Below are 27260 nucleotides of genomic sequence, written 5' to 3' on the forward strand. Positions count from 1 at the left end.
GGGTTAGCAGCCTCTGACACAACTTTTTTTTTAATCTTAAGACAAAAATTGAAGGGCAAAAAGAAGTCTCGTAGCTCTCAAACCCACATTTAGCAGACACTCAGGTGTCTAAATCTGATAGGAATTGTCGCTCCAATGCGGTGCTGGTAAAATGGGTAAACCCCCTCAAACCATGGCTTCCATTCTTCTCCTGGTGAAACAACAGCCCGTTTCTTTGTTTTTGTTTTTTGTTTTTGCTGAAAGGAGTTAGAAAGGCATTTTGCTTCTTTCCATGGTCTGTCTCCAGGTCCAACACTCAGAGTTCGTGCCAGTCAGGCTGTCTGGCTGCTGGTTGGGTGAAAATTGGTTAGCTCTCAAGGGGCTGCTCTCCAACAACCCCGCTCCCTGGCAATGAATCCATTTGGAATTGAACAACAGCAACAGAAGCGACAACTCACAGAAAACTGAGGACAAGGAGGTAGGAGGGAGAAGACCCTAAGGTCAGTTTCCATTATGATAAAGGAGTCCTAAGAACATGTTCCTGAAGGAAATGAGGTTTCCCATGTAAATTCACTAAAGGATCAAAAGGGAAGTTTATCAGATGAGTTTCTAGATCTGTAGGCTTTGACCGTAACCCGATGGGATGACTGCTATATAAGGAAGGAAACCATCTGTGGAAGAGGGCGGTGGTCACAGATGCAACAGAGAAGACGAGCCGAGGGCAAAACCTGGTTGAGAACAATGGCAGAGATATATATCCCTAAGACCAGAAGGGGAATAGCAGATGGTGGACATTGGGCACTCCAGTCCCATGGCTTTATCTGCCTTCCCTAGCTCTGATTCCATGCTCAAAATTCATCTTTGGCTTGGGGTGCCTGGGTGGCTCAGCTGGTTAAGTGTCTGACTTCAGCTCAGGTCATGATCTCGAGAGCCTGCTTTGAATCCTCTGTCTCCCTCTCTCTGTCCCTCTCCTGCCTCGAACTCTCTCTCTCTCAAACATTAAAAAAAAATTAATCTTTGGCTTATTTGGCTTTCTATGTAAGCCTGTCTCTAAGGAAAGCATTGCCCGTCACCTGGGCTGTGACGATTCTGGTTTCGAACGCAGTGTTTTGTCATTGCAAATTAATAAAATGGAATTGGGATTATGGTTTAGCCACCCGTGTAAGTAACTCTACTATCAAAAATAAAAGGCACTGTTGATGTGGACTTTGCATTTCTAGTTCTGTCATCGGCTATTTCTCCTTGTAAATTAATAATCCACCACCTGGTTTTACCTATCGGTCTCAGAAGCTTTATTAATAGGAGTCCTCCCTTGAGAGATCAATCCCCTGTCGGGGTGCTGATAATATCAGTACAGAATGTAGGCTTGCAAGGCTGGGGCCAATAGGGGTAAAGAACATGGCTCAGGGAGGCCCCTGGGGATGGCCTGCCAGTTAGTTGATCACTCGGCAACCAGCTGACAGCCCCTCAAGGCTGTGGGCATCTCGGCCTGAAAAGTGATGCCCTACGGGTGGGGCAGAGGCCGAGAAGGCCTTGGGGAAGCTCTGTAGTGAAGCTCTTATCCCTCATTGGTTTAGAGAATCAGAAAACTGGGATGGGACGCGGGCAGGAGAAGACCTCAGCTCCCTTTCTCAGAGCCAGGTGAGGCGGGAGCTGGCGGGAGCCAGGGAGGACTGGGAGATGAGATATGCTTGTCTCCGGCTGGGTACAGAAACAGGCTTTCTGATAGCGGGCAAATAAGACACAGGCAAGCTACCCATTCTGTCCGCGCATGAAATCCAGATCTGGATGACTAAAACAGCCAGCGAGGCCTGAAAAATAGTATTGCAGAACAAGGAAAAGGGGACACACCTCTTTGTAACTTTTGAAAAGCATTGCCTCTAGGCTCCATAACTAATTTTTGACAAACGAGCCTGCATTCACAACAGGATACAAGAAATGTGGTTTCTAAGTAAAGGATAACACTTTGAGTTTTAAAAAAGAATGTAAGAGAAGCATGGAAGGATTACAAGGTAACTTAAAGGCCAGTAATTGAAGGAGAAGAAACATTATAATAATATAATAAAGCCTATAATTGAAGCCGAAGAAAATGGGTTCAGTGATATTGAGAATAAACCTGAGACATTTCTGAGAATGCAAAGAGAGGAAGTAAAGAATTTAAAACAACGAGGGAAGGTAAACACAGAGGATGGACAGCCATCCTTTTCCTAAGGAAGGAACTAGAACTATTTGCAGGGAAACACGATTAAACAGAATCATTTAGCAAAGATATGCTTGAAGAGCACATTCCTCAGCTGGGGTGCGGGGGGGGGGGGCGGTGGGGAAGACCCAAGTGTGCAGTTATTAAGTGGTAAATAGTCTCTAGATCAAATTAATAAAATGACCCAAAGATAGTTATTGGGCAAGTAAAATTGAAAAAGGAAAAAAAAACAGCTCAGGTCATGATCTCACGGTTCATGAGTTCAAGCCCTGCCTCGGGCTCTGTGCTAACCGTGTAGAACCTGCTTGGGATTCTCTCTCTCTCTCTCTCTCTCTCTCTCTCTTTCTGCCCCTCTGTCTGTCTGCCTTTTAAAATAAATAAATAAACCTAAAAAAATTTTAAGAAAAAGGAGAAAAGAGAATATTAGGAATAAAAAGACTCCAACCCAACATACACAGAAAGTAGTTCCAAAAATTGTGGGACCACCACCTGCAACTTTCTGGTAATACATACGAAGATCTTAATTAAATGATTGAGTTTTGGGAAGAATACGAAATATCAAAATGGCCCCAAGAAAAAGTTAAAACTCAAACACACCCATGAACAGGGAATACAGGAAAAAAACACTCAAGGTGTTGCATAAAAATGAATGATTTATCAAACGAACTGTCCTGATTTGGGGCTTGGAAAATAAGATCCCAGTGGTTTTAACCTCATCAATTATTTTATTTTATTTTATTTTATTATTATTTTATTATTATTATTATTATTATTATTTTTAACCTCATCAATTTTGTGAGCTTAGTTCTTCACTGGGGAGGAAATGAGTCTCAGATACACCGGAGCCCTCACAGATAAATGTAGAGAAATTGACAGGAAACAGTTGGTTTCCTTTCCCGGACAAATCGGTCAGTTGGCTGGACCTCGCGCTGAGGATCTGGTGGGGGGAGCCGGCCACAAATGCAGAGGCTGGGCAGGTGCCTGTGATGTCACCCAGGTTCAGAGGCTGAGCAAGCCCTCCCTGGGGTTTGCTGCCTCTCTATCACCCACCTTAGCCATCAGCATCCTGTAGGCGTAGAGTCGCTTGCCTTTCCCCTTTCCTAAGGCTCCTTCATACTTCTCCACAAATTCTTGGGCCTCTCTGGTTAGGAAAAAAAAAGGGGGGGGGGGAGGAGGGGAGAGGCAGAACTTTAATCCCAAACTGAAAAAAATCTGAACTATGAGAGTGTACATGTGGCTGGAAGCCTTATGTGTTTTTATACCCCTAGTTCGAATGTAAGCTCTGTGAAGGTAGGGCATTTGTCTGTTTCATTCACTGACGTTTCCCAAATGCTAAGAATGGTGCTTAGTACATGGTAGGCACCTGTAGGCAGAATTTTGGCTCCCATGACCTTTGCCCTCTGGTGGTACACCCATGAATGTCGAAAGGGACTTTACCGATGTAATTAAGATTCCTGACTTAATTTAAAGATTTTTTTTTTAACATTTATTTATTTTTGAGAAACAAAGTGAGACAAAGTGTGAGCGGGGGAGGGACAGAGAGAGGAGACACAGAATCTGAAGCAGGCTCCAGGCTCTGAGCAAGCAGTCAGCACAGAGCCTGATGCGGGGCTCGAAGCCACGAACTGTGAGATCATGACCTGAGCCGAAGCCGGATGCTCAACCGGCTGAGCCACCTAGGCACCCCATGACTTAATTTAAAATGGGGAGATTCGGGGTGCCTGAGCATTCGACCTCGGCTTGGGTCATGATCTTGCAGTCCATGGGTTTGAGCTTTGCGTCAGGCTCTGTGCTGACAGCTCAGAGCCTGGAGCCTGCTTCAGATTCTGTGTCTCCCTCTCTCTCTGTCCCTCCCCCACTAGCACTCTGTCTCTCTCTCTCTCAAAAATAAACTTAAAATAAATAAATAAATACGGACATTATCCTGGATTCTCGGGAAGGGCCCAGAGTGACTCCATGAGCCCTTACACACAGAAGAAGGCAGAAGAGTCAGACAGATGTGGCAGAAGGGGAAGTCAGAGGAATTAGAATGAATTCTTGACCCTCTGTTGCTGGGGCCCCTCAAGAGGACACCACGTGGAAAGCAAGGGAAGGAAATGAATTCTGCAAAAACCAGAAGAGGACCTCTAGCCCCACATGGGCACCTCAGGCCTGCTACTACTTTGATTTCAGCCCGGCGAGACCTTGAGCAGAGAATCCAGCCATGCCACGCTGGACTTCTGGCCAGCAGCACTGTGAACAGGTAGGTGAGCACGGTCTTAAACGTTACACTTGTGAAACTTGGGTTGCGGCAGCAATAGAAACAAATATGGCAAAGCAGATGAAGGGGATTGAGAGGTAAAAGATGCCAGTTATCAAATAAGTAAATCACGGGGATATAAAGTGCAGCCTAGGGAATACAGTCAATAATATTGCAATCGTGTCGTATGGTGACAGATGGTAGGCGGACTTAGCGCAGTGAACATTTCCTAATGTATATGAATGTCGAATCCCTACGCTGAACACCTGAAACTAACAGAGCGTTGTATGTCACGCTTCAGCGAAGAAAAAGGAAACGAACACAGTGTTCACCAGGCATATGTGGACTGCCTGAATGTTGAATGAGTCAGACACCGATCAGTTGGTCAGAACCGACTCCTGCCTGAGACCCGACTGCTAAATATTCAGGAACTTGACCCGTGAGCTGTTAAACGGTTGGTAGCTTGAAATTGGCCACGGTGGGAGTCTTTAGACCACAGAAATCAGCAAAGGCTACAAATCAGGCCCCCTTTATCCCACCCCCCAGAGACACAGTTTGCCAGCAGCCACTGGATTGACCCGCACAAGCGGGTGAGGAAGGAAGTCCATTTAAGGGGGGGGGGGGGGGGGGGCGGAAGAATACCTACCCCACCCCCACAGCGCAGGCGTGGGCAGATGACAAGAGTCAAAGTCGCATTCTAACCTCAGGTCAATCCTGAAGCTGGTTTTTATTTTTTCCGATGTCTCAAATTAATGAGGCTGACTGTTTAGCTCCTGAGCCCAGGATCAAAGCCTGGTCTGTGTGGGATTAAGTCTCTGTAATGGGATCAGCTCCCTGTTGTCCCCTAGGCAGGACATGTCCAGGCAATGAGCTATCTGGAGCTACCAACATAGCCATGTCACAAAAAAGTGTTTTTGTAAAATGTGTATTTCTTTTTTTTTTTAATGTTTTATTTTATTTTTTGAGAGAGAGTTTGAGAGAGAGAGAGAGAGAGAGAGAGAGAGTGCAAGCAGGGGAGGGGCAGAGAGAGAGAGGGAGACACAGAATCCGAAGCAGGCTCCAGGCTCTGAGCTGTCAGCACAGAGCCCGATGTGGGGCTCGAACCCAGAAACCGTAAGATCATGACCTGAGCTGAAGTCGGATGCTTAATCGACTGATCCACCCAAACGCCCCAATAAAATGTGTGTTTCTGTTCTCTTCTTGTATCTTACATCAGCAGAGGCTTGTAAGCGCTGGGAATTTGTGACTTTCAATGTGCCAGCTTTTACGATTTGGGGACTTCAAATGAGGATTCTCAAAAGTAAGAGCCAGCTCTTGTGCCTGAGCCATTGAGCCTGGCGGCAAATGCTTCTCTTCTTGACGTCCAGACTCTGTGTCTAGACCCCCAAAGAGCACTCGGGGGAACAGAGGGCCCTGCCCAGCGCTGGGTGCAAACTCTGAGGACCATTCCCAGTGAAGGACCCACCTCATTTAAGAACACTGATGGAGGCAGCAAGCTTTTCTGGGTCCTGCAAAAGGATACAAATAGTAACAACTACCTTTTTGCAGCACACTCCTGTACCCCTGTTACCTGCAATCCAGGCTCTGGTGTTCTTCCTTACCAGAGAATATTTGGTTTATGGAAACCACTCGCTCCTGCCCTGCACTTCCTAATCGTTGCACATCTCACTTCTGTAAGGTGCTTCTGTCCCCTCCTCGTCACCAACGGTCTTTTGAAACGAGAACATGGCACAAACTCGCCTTTTTCCTCTCATCGGATGGTGTGCGGTAAACGCAGTGAGAAGTCAAGAGAGGAGGGACCCGTTTGTTTTGAGGAAGCTTCACGGGGCCTGGATCTCCAGGTCACTCCTGGCAGTGATGATGAGCCCCTTAGGCGCCTCCAACACTCGGCAGAGGAGGAAGCTATGGAGGAAGGGGCTTTCAGGCGCGGTCACCCCACAGACAGCGCTTCAGAATCCCCTCACGTTTGCCTCTTGGAGGACCCTCCTTGGAAATAAAGTGGCCCAAACCACAGTTTGGAAAACACGGTTGGGAGGGGGCCAGTGATTGCTGCTGGGAGGGAAGGAGGATGTATTGCGCCAGAGTGGAGCCCCAGGCAGGGTTCTGTGCCTCCCAGAGTGGCACTTTTCATCTAGAAATGGGGACAAGGATGTGAAAATTGGAGGTGTGCATGCTCGCAAGGTGAGCATAGGGACTTCATTCAGCAGGCAGCCACCCCTCCCCCTTCCGAGGAAGCAGCAGTTTCTGGGGTGGGCAGCTGATAAGCCTCTGCCAAGCTCAGGGGCTGGGGTGGAACCTTCTGCTCTCCCAGGTGCCTTGACAAGGGGCTCAGTGACGTGGCCTTCCACAGTGGAAACACTCTGAAGTTGACCCAAGGCATCTCTCAGAGACATTACATACCTCCCCAAACTCTTCCCTGATGAAGGAGCTCAGATTCAAAATCACACTTAATTTATAGATGCAGATGTAAAACTAGACACAGAGCCACTCTGTGCTTGATCCTCATAGAGCTTTGCTGTCCCTTGCAGGACACTGGGAGAGAGCATCAGCCAGCCTGACATCTAGAAGACACCTGGAAATAGGAAGGATGCACTCGAAGGTCAAAAGGAGGTGGCGGGGGGCTGGAGGTGCAGAGTGGTTAAAGGCGGCCTGGGCCAGGCTGGCTTGGCGTCTCTCTTTGTCCCCAAGCAATCTCCATTTTCAGCTGTGGAGACAAGGGTCAAAGAAACCCTGAACTCATGCTAAGTGGAAATTGAGATCAGTCAGGTGAGGCATCTGCTCTAGAGACCTCAGTGAATCAATCTGAGAGAGGGGAGGTTAAGCGAGCATGCCTGGCTTCCAGAAGTGGTGGTTTAAAATATGTCACCAAATTATTATTCTTCCCTTTAACACGGAGAACCAGGGGTGCCTGGGTAGGCTCAGTTGGGGTTGAGCGTTGGACTCTTCACTTCAGTTCAGGTCATGATCCAAGGTTGTGAGATCGAGCCTCATGGCAGGCTCTACACTGAGTATGGAACCTGCTTGGGATTTTTTTTTCCCTCTCTCTCTCTCTCCCTCTCTCCTGCTCTCTCTCTCTAAATTAAAAAAATAAAAAATAAAAAATAAAAAACAAAATAAAATGGAGAACTAATTCTTCTCCCCTTGAATGCAGGTCTGACTTAGTGACTTGTTTCCAATGAGTAGAAAGTGGTAGAAGTGACAGTTTATGACTTCTGAGATGAGGACATAAAGGGTATTGTGACTTCTTCCTCGAATACATCCTCTTCTGAGGGAAGCCAGCTGCCATGTCATGAGGATATTCAAGTATCCTCTGAAGGGAAACTGAGGCCTTTTTTTTACGAACCAGCACCAACTTGTCATCCACGTGAGTGAGCCACCTTGGAAGTCGATTCACCAGCCCCAGTCAAGCCTTCAGATGAATGCAGCCCTGTCCAACATCTTAACCCAACCTCATGAGAGACTCCAAGTCAGAACTGCCCAGCGAAGCTGCTCCTGAATTTCTGACCCATAGAAGATAATAAATGTTTCTTATTGTTTTAAACTACTAAGTTTTGGGGAAATTTACTATACATCCCGAGATAATATACTGTAGAACTCAAACCACTGCTATTTTTGGTGCTTACACTTTTAGGTTTGTTACATCTTCCTCTTGGTGGATTGACCCTTTTATCATTCTTTTTTTTTTTTTAACGTTTTATTTATTTTTGAGACAGAGAGAGAGCATGAACGGGGGAGGGGCAGAGAGAGAGGGAGACACAGAATCGGAAGCAGGCTCCAGGCTCTGAGCCATCAGCCCAGAGCTCGACGCGGGGCTCGAACTCACGGACCGCGAGATCGTGACCTGAGCCGAAGTCGGCCGCTTAACCGACTGAGCCACCCAGGCGCCCCTGACCCTTTTATCATTCTACAATGTTCCTTTCAGTCCCTGTCACTTTTCTTTACTCTGAAGTCAAATTTATTTGATATTTACATAGCCTCTTCTACTTTATTTTGCTTGACATTTGCATGGGATATGTCTTTTTACCATCTTTGTACTCTCAACCTACATATATCATCATATTTATTTATTTATTTATTATTTAAAAAAAAATTTTTTTTTTTAACGTTCTATTTATTTTTGAGACAGACAGAGACAGAGCATGAACGGGGGAGGGTCAGAGAGAGAGGGAGACACAGAATCTGAAACAGGCTCCAGGCTCCGAGCCGTCAGCCCAGAGCCCGATGCGGGGCTCTACCCCACGGACCGCAAGATCGTGACCTGAGCCGAAGTCGGACGCCCAACCGATTGAGCCACCCAGGCGCCCCTATATCATCATATTTAAAGTGAGTCTATGGACTCACTTTGTGGACTGTATGGAGTTAAGTCATTTTAAAAATTACTCTGCCAATCTGTCTTTCAGTTGGTATATTTAGACCACCTACATTTAATGTAACTGTTGATATGTTAGGGTTTAAACCTACTATTTTATTTTTTGTTTTCTGTTTGTTCTCTCTGTGTTTCATTTCTGTTTTCTTGTTCCCTGCAGGTTACTTGAACATTTTTTAGGATTCCATTTTGGTTTATCTATGATGCTTTTTAGCATTATCTCTTTGTATGGCCTTTTCAGTAGTTGCTCTAAGCAAAATATTATGTAATATATTATATTATATTATTAATATAATTAATATATTATTATTATATTAATTATTATATATTAATATAATTATATTTATATTTATATAAATATATTATATATTATATATTAATATAAATTATATTATATTTATAATTAATATAATTATATTAATATATAATAATTAATATACTATAATAATTAAATATAATTTAATTATTACTGTACATTATCATATAATATAGTATGTAATGTAAGGTGTGTGTTTGTACACAACACTCATATATATACACACATATATATCATATACATATACATATATATCATATACACATATATATATCTTGTCAAAGTCTACTGGAGCTGACATTTTACTAGGTAAAGTGTAAAAGTGTTACTTCCCTGTATGTTCCTTTATCCTCCCATTTATAATTGTCTTAAATATTTCTCTACATTCATTGAGAACCATATTAGATGATGTTATGATTTTTTTCTTCAACTGTCAAACATAATTTTAAATACTCAAGAGAGGAAGGGAAATCTATGACAGTTTTCAATATTTTTGCTCTTACCATGTTCTTCCTTCCTGATGTTTGAAGATTCTTTTATCATTTCCTTTTTGCTTAGAGAATTTGCTTTAGCCATTCTTTTAGGATAGTCTGCTGGTAACAGATTTTTTTTAGGTTTTCTTCACCTGAGAATGTCTTGATTTCTTTACTCTTAAAGGATATTTGGCAGAATATAGAATTCTTTTCATTTAGCACTTGAAAAATTTTTGTGCTCCCTTCCTCTGTCCTCCAGGGTTTCTAATGACAAATTTTCTGTCATTCTAATTGCTTTCCCCTTTAGGCAATGCACTGTTTCTCTCTGACTGCTTGTAAATATCCTGACTGCTTGTAAGAAGTTTGACTATGATATGTCTTGACATAGATCACTTTGGGTTTATCCTGCGGGAGGGTTTCTTTAGCTTTCTTGAATCTGTAAGTTTTGCCAAATTTGAGAAATTTGGGGGCATTGTTTGTTTGAAGACTTTTTCAGCCCCACTCTGTTTCTCCTCTTTTCTGGGACCCCTCCCCCAACCCTCTCATATTCAGGGTGAGGGATTTGGAAGAGACGCTAATGTAAGAACATTTATTATAGTCCCACACGTCCCTGAGGTTCTTTTCACGTTTTCTCCCAGACCATTTTCTCCCTATTGTTCAGATTGGGTAAATTCTCTTGTTTTACTTGCAATTTCATTGATTCTTTGCTCTTTCCGTTCTGCTGTTGGGCCCACTCGTTCGTTTTTTAAAATTTTAGTGATTGTATTTTTTGACTTCGAAAATGTCTAGTTGTGGGGCACCTGGGTGGCTCAGTCGGTTAAGCGTCTGACTTTGGCTTAGGTCATGGTTTCACAGTTCAGGAGTTCGAGCCCCGTGTCAGGTTCTGTGCTGACAGCTCGGAGCCCGGAGCCTCCTTTGGATTCTGTGTCTCCCTCTCTCTCTGCTCCCCCTCCCCTGCTTGAGCTCTGTCTCTCAAAAATAAACAAACATTAAATAAGTAGTCTCAAAAATAAAAATTTCTAGTTGTTCTCTATATCTTCTATTTCTTAGGCTTTCTATTTCTTCGTTAGTTTCACTGCTTGGTGAAGCACTTTTGTAATGGTTTCTTGAAATCTTTGCCAGGTGATTCTAACATCTATATCATCTTGGTGTTAGAATCTTTAGTTGTCTCTTATCATTCAGCTTGAGATCTTCCTAGTTCTTGGTATGATGAGTGATTTTCAGTTGAAGCCTGGACACTTTGGATATTAAAACACTCCGGATCTTGTTGAAATCTTCTGTTTTAGCAGGCCTCCTCTGACACTGGCCCAGTGGGTGAAAGGGATGCTGTCTGGTTACTTCCAGATGGAGGTCCTTGTTCTTCCCTTGGCCTACTTTGGCACCTGGGGCTGGGTAGGACTCTTCATTACTGCTGAGTGGGAATGGGAATTCAGGTGCCCAAGCAGGTTTTACTCATAACATCCTGCCTAGGAGGGATGCCTTGTTACTATCAGGTGGTGGTGAAAGGCCAGCCTCCCCATGGACTTGCATGGACACCAGAGGGGGAGGGAGGGTTCATTACTTCATTACTGCCCACTGGGGATGAAAGTCCCTGTTTCCCACCCAGCTTTCTCTAATACCAGCCTGGTGAGGGCATTGGGGGCACCACTTATGCCCTGTCTTGAGGTGTTCTTTGTCTGTGTTTATTCGTGTTTCTGGGTTGCTGGCTTCTCCAATATTCAGTCTAGGAAATATAGGGCAAGAAGAAAACCCCAAAACTCAATGGCCCATCAACCCTTTGGTCCTGAGGTCTTTCACCAGACCGTCTTCTTCTCTCTACCTTTCTGAGCCTTCTCATGTTTGTTTTGCAGATAATGTCCAGGGTTTTAGGGAAGAATAGGGAAAAGTATGTCTACCCAATCTTCCTGGAAGTGGAATTCTTCAGATTTCTCTAAAGAAAGCAAGCAGTTTGCGTAAATTTCGAAGATATCAGTCAGGATTCTGATAAAGCAGAGGGACATAGCCGATTAATTCTATAGTTTAAAGCAAACATCCCCGACTCGTGGGCTCTAGAAACGCTTTTGCCGACAGCACCGCCCATCTTGTGTTACTAATGATGCCTGTCAGCAACGTCTTCTCTGATTCGTCTTTGCTCCCCATTCTCACCTCTCAGAGGTCAGCATGGTGTCTGGCACAAAAGATGTTCAAGCTTTAAAATGCGTCCACACGATGTGCTGGACACTTAATATAAACAGTTTGAATCTGTCAGAACTCTGCAAGGCAGATGTCAATTGTCGCTCCTATTTTGTAAGCGAGGAACGGGAGGCTCAGAGGGCTTCAGGGAAGGAAATCATCCGAGTGGCACTGGACAGCCAGCCAAAGTCACCTAGATGCAGCAGAGGTGTGAACACAGCCTTGCCCCAGTTCACCTCTGTTCTTCATGCACCGTCATCCTGCTTCGATTGTCACAACAACTCTGCCCGGGGTCAACCAGCAGCCCGAGTGGGCCAGAGACGGGTCCCCACACCATTGCTTCTAAAAAAAGAAGATGTAGTCTGGGAATGCTATTTGTGATGGGAGGAAATCATGGAGGACGCGAACATTCCAGAATGTTTAGTAACCCTAGACAGATGATTACAAATTAAGAGTGTAGGTGGGGCCCCTGGGTGGCTCAGTCAGTTAGGCCTCCATCCGACTTCGGCTCAGGTCATGATCCCAATGGTTCTGAGTCTGAGCCCTGCATCGGGCTCTGCACTGACAGCCTGGAACCTGCTTCCGATCCTCTGTCTCCCTCTGTCTCCCTCTCTCTCTGCCCCTCCCCCGCTTGCTCTCTCTCTCAAAAATAAAACAAATAAACAGACAAATGCAAAAGACACATTAAGAGTGTAGGTACCGGAGCCAGAATTCTTGAATTCAAATGCGGGCCAGGCCCCTTACCTCACCTCGTAAAACGTGGGCAAGTGACCTGATGGCTCTGTGTTTGCTCATCAGTAAAGCGGGGGCAATAACAATGGAGTAAAGGAGTTTTACCAACAACTGGCTTGGTATGTAACTGGTTGTTACATACCAGCATTCAGAATAGATCTGGTACCCAGGGGGCACTCAGCAAGCGGCGGCCATATGTACAAAAAGAAAGAGTACTGAGAGATGTGTTAGACACAGCTCCGTGGACAAGAGCATCCAGTTGAGTGAGGACACCGTGCCTTGGGCATCTGAGGGGCAGTAAGTAACTCAGTCTGAATGTGGGGCGGGCGGTGGGGGCTTCCCCGCAGAGGGCACGCTTGGCCCGAGTCTTACAGGGTTGTAGGAATTAGCCAGGCGAGCCGGCAGAAAGCAAAGCTCTTCTAGGTAGAGGCCCCAGCTTGCTTGGAGACCCAGAGGCTGTCCACCTTGGACCTGACTCTGGGATAAGGAGTCTTGGGAGAGGGAAGAGGAAGGAGGGAATCGTGAAGGGAAGAGGCCAGTGTGGGTCGAGGAGACCTGCCCCGGAGACAGACGCCTGGGTCTGTTTGATTCCCCAGGCCTTAGCCGCTGGTACTGGGGGCGGGAGCTCTGCCCTCCGGCTGGAGGAGATGTCACGCGTCTCCTCTGGGCAGCCGAACAGCCCTCAAGAAATGTTCACGGTCCCCGAGACTTCAGCCTGCTGGAGATCTCATTTCCATGAGCACCTCGGTTGCTCTTTTTCCGCTGTTAATAAAAGATGTGTTCAGGTGACACCTGAGTGGGGGCGAGGTGGTGTTAGAGTGACAGATGGCTGTTCTGGGCCCCCTGACAGGAGGAAGAAGCTGGCCCTGAGGGATCAGGGAGAGGAGACCCAGAAGACAGCCCCTGTCCATGCCTGCACCTGCCACCCGAGCCGTAGCCAGCGGCCACGTGCGATGATTTCATTTAAATAAATTAAAATAGAACAAAAAATTCAGTTACTCGGTCACACTAACTGCTTTTCCAGTGGTTCCCAGCCACATAGGGCTAGCGGCGGCAGTAAGGGTGTAGCTTTAGAGCATCCCCGTCACGCCCCAAAGTTCTGTTGGTCAGCACGGGCCCGGAGGCACCACAGGGAGGTATTTCTTCCCGTAGAAGCCTAGGGCACCCGGTAGTAATTTGCTTGGGTGCGTAGAGTCAGCTGGGTTTACCAGAACTCCCTCGGGGTCTGCACTGTGTGCAGCCGGCCTCTTCGCTCACCTCTTGGGGGCAAACGGGGTGTCAACATACAGCTGCCAAATTGTTCTACATAATAAAGGGTGAGGCAGTTGGCAGACTGGAAACTCAGGTGTGACAGGAGCCAGCAAAAGTGGCTTTATGAAGAGGGAAGGACAAGGGGAGTGTTCCCCCCGCCCCCAGCCCCCCCCCCCCACCCCGTGGCAGAAAAACCAAGGGAGAACTTGGGGGGAAATGGTAATATTGGATGGGATTTTTTTTTTTTTTTTTTTTTCCCAGTAGAAAACCAGTTAAACAGTGTGACCCCTGGCCTTATCTCAAGACTACGGCAGAGACACGAGACTCCCAAAACGCTTGGTGGGCCGGCCTTTTGTGTGGAAACGGGAGAAGGGCTGAGCTGAAAACAGGAGTCAGGGGCTTGGAGAGGAGGAGGCCCGAACAACATTCATGGAGCGTCACCTCAAGCCTGGGCCTTGAGCGGTCGGGCATCTGGGACGCGAGAGTAGCTGAGACAGACACACTCCCCGTTCTCCACACGCCCAGCGTGAGTGTGCCACACACAAAGAGGTTCTGGGGCCCAAAGAACACAAAGGGCGTTCTGAACGTGTCGAGGTGGGGAGGGTGGGGGCTGGAAAGCCGCCCAAGGGAGGCACGTCGGTGCTGGGTTGTGAGGGAGGTGTAGAAGCCGCCAGATGAGAGGAAAGGGACACGAAACAGAAAGGATGCCAGGTTGGGTGTAGGCCAGAGCGCCACGATCCTCTGTCTCTCCCGCCAGACCCTGTCAGTGTTGGCCAACGGCAGGGCCTCAGTCAATAAACAGTCACTGCTCACGCCTGTCTAGGCTCTAACAACCCCCCCCCCGCCCCCCCCCCCCCCCCCCCCGCCCCAGGCGCTATGCTTGTGCTAGGGATTGAAGGGACCAAAGCAGAGTGGGAGGGTGAATCTCCCTTCCTGTCAAGGGGCGGAGAGGGAGAAGGGACTCCGGGCCCATCAGAAGGAGCTGAGCCTCTCAAACATCAAGAGGCCCCCGGCCGACCACCACCTGCTCACCTGAGCTCAGTAAGCTTCTTCGCCATGGGCCAGGGCTTGCTCCGCACGGTGGCAATGAGCTTCTTCTTGTCTTCTAGCTGCTCCAGGATTCGGGCCAGTTCCTCCTCTGACAGAGACTCCCCGACAGAGGCACCGGAGGCCAAGGAGGGCGATCTGGAGGCAGAGCCCGGGGCAGAGGAGGGGAGAGTGAGAAGTTGGTGTCTTTAGGCACCCTGCAGAATGTAGGGGAGCCCACGGGCAAGGCAGGCGGGCTGTGTTCCCTGACCCTCCCAGCCCTGACCACCCCTCAGAGGCCCGCCCCTGCTCAGAAGCCCTTGGTGACTCCCAGTACCCATCAGAAGAGACTGCCACTCTGTCCTGTAGCCTAAGACACTGGGAGGGTCACCTCCCCCAACTTGATTTCTCTGCGTGCTCCTTGCCCGCCACATTCTAGCACAGTGCTGCCCAGGAGAGATACAGCCCGAGCCACACGTTGTCATTTGAAATTTTTCTTTTTTAATTAAAAAAAAATTTTTTTTAATGTTTATTTATTTTTGACAGAGAGAGAGAGACAGAGCATGAGCGGGGGAGGGACAGAGAGAGAGGGAGACACAGAATCCGAAGCAGGTTCCAGGCTCCCAGCTGTCAGCACAGAGCCCGACGCGGGGCTCGAACTCACAGACCGCGAGATCATGACCTGAGCCCAAGTCGGACACTCAACCGACTGAGCCACCCGGGCGCCCCTGAAATTTTTCTAGTAACCACATTAAAATGGCAAAAGGAGATGGGTAAGTTCATTTTAATAATACACGTCGTTGAATCCAACATGTCAAAAATTGTCATTCTCACCCGTAACCAATCTAAAAATTATTAATGAGGCATTTTATATTCTTGTACTGTCTTCAAAATCTGGTGTTCCTCTCACAACCCCTGTGTGTGTCGATTTAGACATTAAATTTTCAGTGAACATATTTGATCTGTATCTGGATTTCATAAGATTTGTAGTTGAAATGGTTACCCAAATGGGTAAAACCCATTTGGTTGGGTATGGTTGAAACCATACCCAAATGGTTTTAGACATACTTAAAAGTTTCCCAGCCAACGAATTACGTGGTAGAATATCATTTTCCTTTGACATTTGCATCTGCATGGACAAAAGCAGTTGGCCCATTTTTTTTTTTTTTTTAATTTTTTTTTTTTCAACGTTTTTTATTTTATTTTTGGGACAGAGAGAGACAGAGCATGAACGGGGGAGGGGCAGAGAGAGAGGGAGACACAGAATCGGAAACAGGCTCCAGGCTCCGAGCCATCAGCCCAGAGCCTGACGCGGGGCTCGAACTCACGGACCGCGAGATCGTGACCTGGCTGAAGTCGGACGCTTAACCGACTGCGCCACCCAGGCGCCCCATCCCATTTTTTTTTTTTAAAGGAGAAATGCATCGGCTTCAAAGTTAAGTCGATTTCAAAACTACAGCTGTCTGTCCAAGTGAAGTAAATTCACTAACTTTTGTGTCAGCTCAGTAGCATTAACACCGAATTAAAATGAAATTAAGTGAGGGGTGCCTGGATGGCTCAGTCAGTTAAGCAAACTCTTGGTTTCAGCTCAGCTCATGATCTCACGGTTCGTGAGATCGAGCCCCAAGTTGGGCTCCGTGCTGGCATGCGGAGTCTGCTTGGGATTCTCTCTCTCTCTCTCTCTCTCTCTCTCTCTCTGCCCTTTCCCTGCTCGCGCTCTCTCTCTCTCAAAATAAAAAATAAATAAATAAACTTAAAGAATAAAGTGAAGTTAAATTAGAAATTCAGCTCCTTGGTCACACTGGCCACATTTCAAGGGCTCAGCATGTGGCTGGTGGCCGTCGTACTGGATGGCACGGGGGAGGGGACTTGCATCCAGAAACCTTCTCCCTGTGTAAGGAGCCTCAACATCTCACAGCCAAGACCATGTGTGTTCGGCTGCCACAAAATTAAAAAAAAAAAACACTTTTTAAAAATGTTTTACTTATTTTTGAGAGAGAGACAGAGTGCAAGAGGGGGAGAGAGAGGGAGACACAGAATCCAAAGCAGGCCCCAGGCTCCCAGCTGTCAGCACAGAGCCTGACGCGGGGCTCGAACTCATGAACCACAAGATCATGACCTGAGCCGAAGTTGGACGCTCAACCAACTGAGCCACCTGGGCATCCCCAGCTGCTGCAACATTTTAGTTGTTGTGTGTGTTCCTCACAGTGTCCTTTGCTTGCGGAAAAAAACTCTGAGCGGGACAGCTGCCCATGGGGTGAGGGAATGGCTGGAGAAGGCCAGGCCCAGGCAGCCTTCTCAGCCACTTCCATAAATGTAAATACAGGATGTGGGCTTGGGTCCCTGCAGGTTTTAGAGAACAATTTGCAGCAGCCCCCATGAGTTTTAATTTCTGAGGAACTCAAAGAACGGAGGAGACCTCATGGACCAGAGGAGAGAAGAGGGGTCCAGCACCTCGCTGGACAGCCGAGGGCACAGGGGTGTCTTGCCATGCCTCATGCACATCCCATGACAGCTTCCTTTGAGTCTCTCCTCAGGGGTCCCTTGGTCTGGGGGTGCAGGGCACTCAGGCTTTGCCTCAATTCCCCGTGTGCTTCAGGGACTGGCCGAAATGCTTACCTTCTCGATGGAGAAACCCGGATGCCCCAGGGCCCCACGGAAAAGGCATTTCATCAAACCCTTTCTTGAGTGCATATTGCTTTCCGCCTTGTCTTATGATGACTGATGCCCACGTCCTATCTTACCTACTAGACCGTCAGCATCTGGGGAACATGACTGAGTCTTTTCCGTCTCTCTCTGCCCTGCTGTGGCACTCAGCTGAGAATGGCACCCCTTGCTTTGCCTCTGCCGTCCAGACACCTGCGGTCTGCTTGGGGTGGGGCAGCCTCCCTCTAACACTCAGGACACTTCAGGGCTTGATCAACATGCATTCAAGTTCTCTTTAAGTTGCTGCGGGCACCATGCACTCTTTACCCCTTTAGCTTATGTCCAAGGACAATCAGGCAGGAGACAAAAGCCCTAACCAAGCCGGAGATGACCGGCATGGGTGACAGAAGAAATCAGTGGCCCTTTTGAGGGCCTCAGTTCCCTCTGTAAAGGCAGGGAGGGGCGGTGGAACACCCTATTGAGGGGGTTAGACCCTCGTGGAAAGGAACATCGCCTTCACCCTGGCCCTGCTTCCTTCCTCTGTTTCAAAAGCCTCTGCAGCCATTACCAACAGGGATTCTTAAAACATCCCGGGAAGTGAGGAAAGCTAAAAAGGGGGGGGGGGGAGGGCAAAGAGAAGGAGATGTCCCATCAAAATTGGCAGCAAAGAATGGAACCCAAATCCTGACTTGCTGACTCCTGAAGCTGGCTCTGTCTGTGAACCTACGTGTGCCAGCACTAATGGAACAAAGGAAAAAAACAAACCCCCCACATCCTAGGTTTCAGGGCTGGTGGAATCCTCGAGGGTCCTTTAAATCAACGCCACCTTTCACAGAAGAGGACACAGGTCCAGACTGGGGAAATGGCGTGCTTAAGTCCTACGATGACTCCTAAATCCAGTTTTGTTCTTTTCTCTCAGTTCCTCTTCAAGAGCTGCGGTGAGCCACCAGCTGAAATTTAGGAGACTTGGGATCTGGTCCCACCCCGCTGCCATGTCACCTCCCCACTCAGTACGTCCACTCGCACCTGCCGGACATGAGGCACTGCGGTTGAGATCACCCAGTGTCCCCTCCAAGCGTGGCCAAGACCCTCTTCCCATTTCATGGGGGAGAGCAGGGTGGTGGAAAAGCGGGGGACAAACAGAAGCAGGAGATTGGAGGGGTCACCTATACCAGGGGAGGGGACATCAACCCTTTGTCAGGGGAGGGAGAAAGGCCAAAGGAGAGGAGGGCACTGATCATAAACGCACCTGGACCAGAATTACAACACACCTGTGCTTCTTCAGCCGCTTCCACGTCTCCTCCTTCCTCGGCACCTCCTTTTCCTTCTTTGAGGGTGCTCTCTGCTCCTTGAGGGAAGTCCTCCCATCCTTCTTCCTCCTCTCTGTGCAGGTCCTCTCTGCGGAGCTCCGCCCCTGTTCCCCCAGCTCTTCTCGGTGTCTCCTGCGCTCTGCCTGCTTCCTCCGGGGGGATCCCGGCCCTGGGCTGCCCCCGACCCGTTCCTTCTGGCCAGGCTGGGCTCCGCGCCTGCCCGCGGCACCCTCGGCTCTGGGAGCCCGCTTCTTTGAGGGTCTCCTCCCGGACCTGTCACCTGCAGGGGCAGGAATTGGGCAGTTCTGGCCTCACCGGCCTCCACCCCAGGAAAGTGCCCCCAGCTGTGAGACACCAGATGCCCAAGATACTTCCTGGAGCTTGTTGGCTCCAAAGGCCACCTCTTTCGGAGCCCCTGGTCTGGGATGAGAATTAATGTCTCCCTCTTCTGACCGGTTGGCACTCCCACGCTCTTGCCTAAACCTCAGGTAGAGGGGGGGCCACCTGGGTGGCTTAGTCGGTTGAGTGACTGACTCTTGGTTTTGGCTCAGGTCGTGATCTTACCGTTCGTGGGTTTGAACCCCACGTCGGGCTCTACACGGACAGTGTGGAGCCTGCTTGGGCTTCTCTCTCCCTCTCTCTGCCCCTCCCCCACTCATGTGCACGCTCTCACGCTCTCTCTCAAAAAATAAATAAACATTACAAAAAAAAATAAAGCTCGGTTAGAGATTTAGGCACATGCCTTTCCTCTTTGTGGGTGTGCAGCTCTTTGGGGTCAGAGCGGAGTCATCTCCTGACCCCCAGGGCCAGGCCAAGCCCCCGTCTCTGTTTGGCAAGGCTCTGTCTGGACCACTGACAGGCTCCTTTCTTCAGGGGCTGCTGTCTCACGGGACCCCGCCTGTGAGTGTGTGTATCAACCATGACTTTGTAGCATTGGCAAACGGCCTGGTTGAACAGAATCTACAGTATGAAATTTCCTCAACAGTTTGCCCAACAGCTATGCTAAGTACAACTATTCACAAAGTTACGAATTACATGCGGGCAAGGTTATCATGAAGTTCTGGTATGAATAACCAACCTCTTCGTCACTTACTAGCTGGGTGTCTTTGAGCAAGTCACTTGACCTCTCTGAGCTCCCGTCTGCCATGGGGATGTTCATGCTTTCTCCATCAGCTTGTTAATGAACACAGAACAGTGACTGACATCTGAGAACGGATGGCACTCCCCTGATACTTTTAATCCAGAAATAAAGTATTAAAAAAATGTTTTTAAATGTTTGTTTATTTTTGAGAGAGATTGAGAGCATGAGCGGGGGAAGTGCAGAGAGAGAGGGAGACAGGATTGGAAGCAGGCTTCAGGCTCTGTGCTGACAGATAGCCGGATGCGGGGCTCGAACTCATGAACTGAGGTCGAGATCATGACCTGATGAAGTTGGAGGTTTAACCGACTGAGCACCCAGGTGCCCCAGAAATAAGATATTTTTTACTTCTAGAAAGAACACAGGTTACGAGCTACGCTGGTTTGCATGAAAAGATCATGTCTATCATTTATTATCTCTGTGGCCACAAATAAATTACTTTTCTGCACCTCAGTTTCCTCATCTGTAAAATGGCTCTAGTAACCCTTATTTCCTTATGTGGTTGGGAGGTTAATTAAAAGCACGAGTAGGGGCGCCTGGGTGGCTCGGTTGGTTAAGCGTCCGACTTTGGCTCAGGTCATGATCTCACGGTTCATGAGTTTGAGCCCCGTGTCGGGCTCTGTGCTGACAGCTCAGAGCCTGGAGCCTGCTTCAGATTCTGTGTCTCGCCCTCTCTCTGCCCCTCCCTCGCTCATACTCTATCTCTGTCTCTCTCTCAAAGACAAATCAACATTAAAAAAATAAAAATGAAAAGCAGGAGTAAAAAGTCTGGCCCATGGGGTGTATTCAACAAAGGCCCCTTCCCCTCCTGTCTCCAGCCTGCCTCCCACTTTTGCACCCTGAGGCCCTGCCTCTGAGTGGGCAGTGCCTGGGAACTCTTCTGCAGGGCACTTGGTCTCATTGTCCACAGGAGCCACCATCCAGGCTTTTGTGTCATGGCCAGGCAGATTTCCCCAGCTGCATTGCAAGAGCCCCAACTTTGGGCAGAGCAGAGTAGAAGTTCATCACTTGCCATTCCCAGCAGCAGTCATGGAGGCTGGGACGTGGACTCTCAGCTTCCCAAATTCTCACCTCTACCCTACTCCTTATGCAGTCTCTCAAGGCTGTGCATGCAATGCAGTGGCCACAGAGAGCTTTCCTAGCTGCTTCCCTGCCCCTAGAGATTTTCCGTTCTGAGAAGCAGGCCACCCTGTCAAATAGCAACCAGAACTAGTTTGTGGTAGGTGGGGCTGGATTTGGGCAGACGGAGTTGGGGATTCAGAGTCTGGCTGTCTGGGTCTGAAGTCTGGTTCTGATGGTTATTATCTGGGTACCGCTGGGCGGGTTGCTTTTTCTTTCTGAGTCAGCTTCCTTGTGGGTACTCTGGTAAGTGCTGCCCCTGGTCAACCCAGATCCCATTACCGGGCCACTGCATCATCCCCTGGTTCCTGGGCAGGGTGGCTGTAACAGCTCACAGGCTCTCCCTTCTCCAGGGAGCCTTTGGTTGATGGGAGCCATCTTGCCGGGAAATGCCCAGATGTTTACATCCCTTTCCTCTCCTTGAGTCAGACCATGGTCAATTACTAACTGATACAGAGGTACAAAAGTCCAGTCTTCTGCCTCAAGGCTGAGCAAATCTGTGGCTCATTCATACTCCAGAGCTTCCTGTGGGATCATAGGATGGTTAGAGTCCATCTGAGCATACATCCTTGCTCGATTCCTTCCCTTGCCCTGTCCTACTTCCCTCACTCCTTGTCTCTTGACAGCCATCCTCGATAAATCACATGCCCACGAATCCCCATATCGGGCTCTGCTTCCAGGGAACCTGATCGATCTATAGGCACCTACCTCAAAGTGTGGTCGGGAAATCCAACCGAGATAGTATCAGTGCAAGTGTGATGTAAGCTGGAGTTAGATTTAGTGAGTGCAATTTGCATTGAGGTTCAGAGAGAAACTACTCAAAGTTCCCTTTTTGGGTTTCAAACCAGGATATTGGTGGCATATTCAAATGGGCAATGTGCCTGCCTGCTTGGCTACAGGCTACAGCAGCAAATGAGATTGACAAGATTCTGTCCCTCAACACATTTTGAGTTAGTGGAAGAGGCAGCGTGATCAGTGCTATGATTCAAGAAGCACAGGGGTGGGGGGCGCCTGGGTGGCGCAGTCGGTTAAGCGTCCGACTTCAGCCAGGTCACGATCTCGCGGTCCGTGAGTTCGAGCCCCGCGTCGGGCTCTGGGCTGATGGCTCGGAGCCTGGAGCCTGTTTCCGATTCTGTGTCTCCCTCTCTCTCTGCCCCTCCCCCGTTCATGCTCTGTCTCTCTCTGTCCCAAAAATAAATAAAAAACGTTGAAAAAAAAAATTTAAGAAGCACAGGGGTGGGCTTCACCCAGACTTAACGAAGGCCTTTCGAAGGAGGAAACTGATAAGCTGAGATCTAAGATCTTATTCTTAACTGATCCAACAGATAAGAGTTTGTTTGACATAATAATAGCAAAATATATTGGATGACTATAGCGTATGGATAAGTGAAATGACTGACAGTGGTGTTAAGGGGACAGGAAGGAGGAACTGGAAATACTCTGTTATAAGGAACCTGCACCACCCATAAAGTGGTATAATGTTATTTGAAAGTGGACTCGTGTTAATTATAAATGGATATTGCAGGCTCTAGCGAAACCCCTAAAAAAAGGACAACTGATATGCTAAAAAGGGAGAGAAACTGGAATCATAGGACATGCTCAGTCAAAACCACAAAATGTAAAGGAAGAGTGGAAGACAAAAATAGGAACAAAAAACAAGGGCAATGAATAGAAAACAGCAACAAATATGGCAAATATTAATCTAACTATATCAATAATCACTTTAACAACAATGGTCTAAATATACCAATTAGAGAAAGAGGTTGTCAGAGCCGATATTGGGAAAGACAAGAAACCCATTTTAAATATAAAGACAAATACAGATTACAAGTTAAAGGATGGAAAAAAATATACCATGCCAATGCGAACCAAAAAGCTAGAGTAACTGTACTAATTCCAGACAAAGCAGATTTCAGAACAGGGAAAATTATCAGGCAAAAAGTAGGGCATTACATAATGCTAAAGAGATCAGTTTTCCAAGAAGACATAACAATCCTTAACATGTATGCGCCTAACAACACAACACCAAAAGCTGATAGAACTGCAAGGAGAAACAGGCGAATCCACAATTACAGTTGGGGAGTCCAGCCCCTCTGTCAGTAATCAATAGACCCAGCAGGCACAAAGTCAGTAAGGACATAGTCGAACTGAACAACACCATCAATCAACTGGATCTAATTGAAGTTTATAGAATACTTAATCCGACAACTGCAGAATACACATTCTTCTTGAGCTCACATGGAACATTCATGAAGATAGATTACACTCTGGCCCGTAAAACAAATGAGTAGCCAGATATGGTTGCTAAGGCACCATGATCCTATCTTAAGTGTTCGAATCTGACAACTGTTGATTTCTTTTTTCTAAGATTGAGTCCTAAGTGTAAAATGAAGAAAAATAACTTTCAGAATATCTTTTGTTATCTAAAACTATCTTTGAGATTTCCCAGAAGGTCCCTGGAAAATCACAAAGACTTATTCTTCCACCTTATGACAAAGAGAGGTGCCAGAAACAATTAGGATTATTTGATATGTTACTGTTGGAGTTTCATGGGAAGAGTTGTCAAATCAGAGGAGACGCTTAGCCTTTCCTAGGTTAAATTGGGATAGGTCAAATGTTTAAATATTTCAGCAACTGTATGCCCTATGGGCAGTTCTGAGAGGTTTGCTGCATGCCCTTGCTGTCCATGACTTATTTCCATTAATCAGAGTCCTGCAGGTGATTTGCCTGATGTTAGGCAACAGTATAATAATCAGTCACAACTCACTTATCATTTAAAATGTTTATTTGATAACAATATTCTTTAATTTGAATCTGGCATCTTTTAGGCCAGTGCTTTACAACTGGAGATGCACATCAGATTTACCTATAGAGTTTTATTAAAATACACATGCTGGGGCGCCTGGTGGTTCAATAGGTTAAGTGTTGACCTCTTGATTCTGGCATACAGTTGTGAGATCAAGCCCTGCATCAGTCTCTGCACTGGCTGTGGAGCCTGCTTAAGATTCTCTGTCTCCTAAAAAAAAAAAAAAAAAAATTCTCTTTCCCTCTCCCTTTGCCTCTCCAGTGCACATGTGCATGTGCTCTCTCTCTCTCTCTCTCAAAAAAAAAAAAAACAAAAAAAAAACCCACATAAGCTTAGGACCTACTCTGGACTGAATGAATCTCTTTACGTAATATTCTTTTTAAAAAATGTTTATTTATTTATTTTGAGAGAGAGAACACATGTGCATGAGCTGGTGAAGGGCAGAGAGAGAGAGAGAGAGAGAGAGAGAGAGAGAGAGAATCCCAAGCAGGCTCTGTTCTGGCAGTCCTGTGTGGGACTTGATCTTACCAAGCATGAGGTCATGACCTGAGCCAAAATCAAGAGTCAGACACTTAACCAACAGAGCCACCCAGGCGCCCCTCTTTACATAATTTTCTTGATCTATTTTTCTTATCTGATTGATATGTTCTTGTTATATTATGTATATGTTTTTATCTAATTATACATTATATCTCAAGATATTTTTTCTCTGTAAAGATTATGTTTAACCAACTTTATAAGTCAGATATAATGTTCCCTGTGTATACAAAAACATGCCTACTCATTATAAACGTTTTGCCCAAAACTTTTAGATTGCCCTATTATGTTTGTTTTGCATCCCATAGAAACAACCAAATTTCCTGGCCAGTTTCATTATTGCTATGAAATATTTCACTTTTGTAAGTTATTAGTAATAAGCTAACCATAGCCATTTTAAGTCTCTGTCACCTACAGATACTACTTGTTTTACCCTGAAACTTCTTTGAAATCTCAGCTGTAGTCTAGAGTTTTTGTCGTTAATCAAAGGACTGTCTCAGAACCCCAACTGGAAGGATTCTAGCAGGTATTGTTAACAACTAGCACAGTAGTGAAACTCTCAAGGGGTCGATTCTTGGATTCGTGTCTTTTGACTGAAGAGACATCACCATCTTCAAATTACTGGAAGACCATCGCTACTGGTGGCCTCAAGCTGAGGGTGCTTAGAAGTCCTCTTGAAGCAGACAGTCTTTGGATATAGACAGTTGTGCCCAAGATCCATGGAACAAGACCATAGATTGTCACTCTGTAACCTGTATTCCCGTTTTCTACTCTTTAACCTAAATTCCATCCTGCACTAACGTAAAGCTGTATTTAGTTGTGTTACTAATAAAGCCCTGTTTGCTTCCTTAATCACTCCTTGGTATGAATCCAATACCCAGTTACCATTCACCCATGAACTACCTAAAGTGCATATTTCCCTTGGGAACCACTCAGCTGTCTTTGGTCCCAATTCCATGTAAGAAATCAGTTGGTTTTCTGGCAAACTGGACTCAACCATTGCGTGATGTTTTAGATGGTAAATTCCACAATAGGCCAAGTGGCCGGAAACCCAAAACCCCCATCGCATTCTAGGAGGGCCTTGACTCTGCTGAAACAATAGTGTCACTGAACTAAAGCTTAGAAGGAGATCAGGGGACAGGTGGTGTATTTTTGGAGACTGTCTCGCTTTCGCAGATCAATAAAACACGTTACTTTTCCTTTAGACCCACCTAATAACCTCGATACTACAACATTCACTCCTGATACCAATCTATTTTTGATGAACGGTGTCAAAACTTTACAGCATTATTTCACAATCCCATAGTAGTATTTTGGCCCAAACCAGATCATTATGTGGCCCCCAGTAACTGGTATTGGATCTGGTACAGAAGCCTACTATTACCCGCAAATCAGACAGGAACTTGTTACTTAGGTAAACTAATACCTATTCTCAGGATTGCTTCTGACATCACCCAGGATCCATTTTGGCCCAGTAGTTTGCCCTCTAGGAAAACAAGATTAGTAAACAGTTTCATTGAAGAAAGAAAACTTGGGCCTTAATTCCAGAACCGAAACTCCTACTTATTCTACGGGTATTGTGAAATTCAGGACTTTCATTTCCATACTTTAGAAGAAGTCTGGATGGTAAAATGAAACTTACATGCTATTATTGAGAGAATAAAAGGTGGTTAGATAATCCACCAAGAATCCATCTCCTGAGAGGTTTATGACATTGGACGAGAGATGATTTATATCAGAGCGGCTTCAGATATATTTTGGCCTTTCGAGGGTAATGTGCAATGTTCAGGGGAGGAATGTTATACTTGCATTCCTGAAGACCTCTCAGAGATCTTTAACATGACTAAAAAGATCCAAGAAGTAAACAAAGATATCAGGAAGTGGGGAACTTTGATCCCATATTTGGTTCCATGGACTTTTCTGATTGTGCATGAGATTTGTTATTTTATTTAGTCTGGGCATTCTTGGCTCCTGGCTGAAAAGTGAACTATGCAAACTCTGGCCATAATCCTTCTCTTTGTATTTGTCTGTGTACCGGTGTTCAGATGTGTGATCTCCAGAGTTTTAAATGCTGTTGCATACCTGCTATGCATCAAATGATTCAGCAAAAGGTCATGCAGAAGAAAGAACTGGAAAACCTGACACACAGGTTGAAACAACTATCCCCAGAAACTGGGAGGTTGAAACAACTATCCACAGGTGATTGACATGCAATTATGATACCTCAAACAGTGGTGAAGATCTGGATTGATGTTCTCAGATATTGATGGTCTGACCTTCAGTTTGGGCTGAATAATGACCACAAGGACCCACTGAGAACAGAAACCATCTATCCCACACTCCGCCCAGACACAGAGAACCCAAAACTACACCTTAGGGTCCTCAGTAAGATGACTTTGTGTTATACCTCTGTCTTCATTAGCATGACTTTATTTTTTTCCAAGAGTCTCCTCCCCCAAGCAAATGGCTTGATTGGTCATTGCAGGATTTTCCCAAAGACTCATCAACTCTTCAATGGAAAGCATCACCAAAAATTTGCACCCAAAGATTCTTTGAATGCTTTGCCTCAAAATCCTGACCTTGCCATTTATTGTTGACTCTTGTATTAGAATTCTCATCCAATTCCAATCTAGCCCCCACTTTGAAAGTCCTGCCTGAAATCAAACTTTCAATTTTCAGTAAATTCTGACCTTCCCTTCCCTTTCCTGAGGCCATCCAAAGCTTTTCTCGCTATAAGCAATAAAGCAGCTTTATCTTATCAATAGGTTGTGTTGGTGATATTTAGGAAGCCGGTTTTTGACAACAAGTTAGATAAACACATTTTGTTTTTAGAAAGAAGGAATAAATATGGTGGGCCAAAAAAAAAAAAAAAAGTCATGGAAATAAAGAGAGAGAGAGAGTGATAAAGTATAACTGGGATGATTGGAAATACTTAGCAAAGAACTGATGT

At 46.5% G+C, this 27260-nt stretch overlaps 1 protein-coding gene and 1 long non-coding RNA gene across 2 annotated transcripts in view; one reads left to right on the top strand and one right to left on the bottom strand.

Moving 5' to 3' along the window:
• TMC2 (transmembrane channel like 2) overlaps positions 1 to 27260 on the bottom strand; it is a 68766-nt gene that overhangs the window by 37680 nt on the left and 3826 nt on the right. The window contains exons 3-5 of the mRNA XM_078443813.2: positions 18672 to 18990; positions 14761 to 14913; positions 3230 to 3320 (exon numbers count right to left, since the gene is read on the bottom strand). Of these exons, the coding sequence (XP_078299939.2) occupies positions 3230 to 3320; positions 14761 to 14913; positions 18672 to 18990 (563 nt within the window). The remainder of the gene's footprint in view (positions 1 to 3229; positions 3321 to 14760; positions 14914 to 18671; positions 18991 to 27260) is intronic.
• On the top strand, positions 4698 to 7962 carry LOC144615804 (uncharacterized). Its single transcript, XR_013554416.2, has 2 exons — positions 4698 to 4872; positions 7570 to 7962. It is a non-coding gene; the product is annotated as an uncharacterized LOC144615804 (long non-coding RNA).

This window comes from Panthera onca, chromosome A3 (assembly GCF_046562875.1).
Source record: "Panthera onca isolate mPanOnc1 chromosome A3, mPanOnc1 haplotype 2, whole genome shotgun sequence".
Taxonomy (NCBI): Eukaryota; Metazoa; Chordata; class Mammalia; order Carnivora; family Felidae; genus Panthera; species Panthera onca.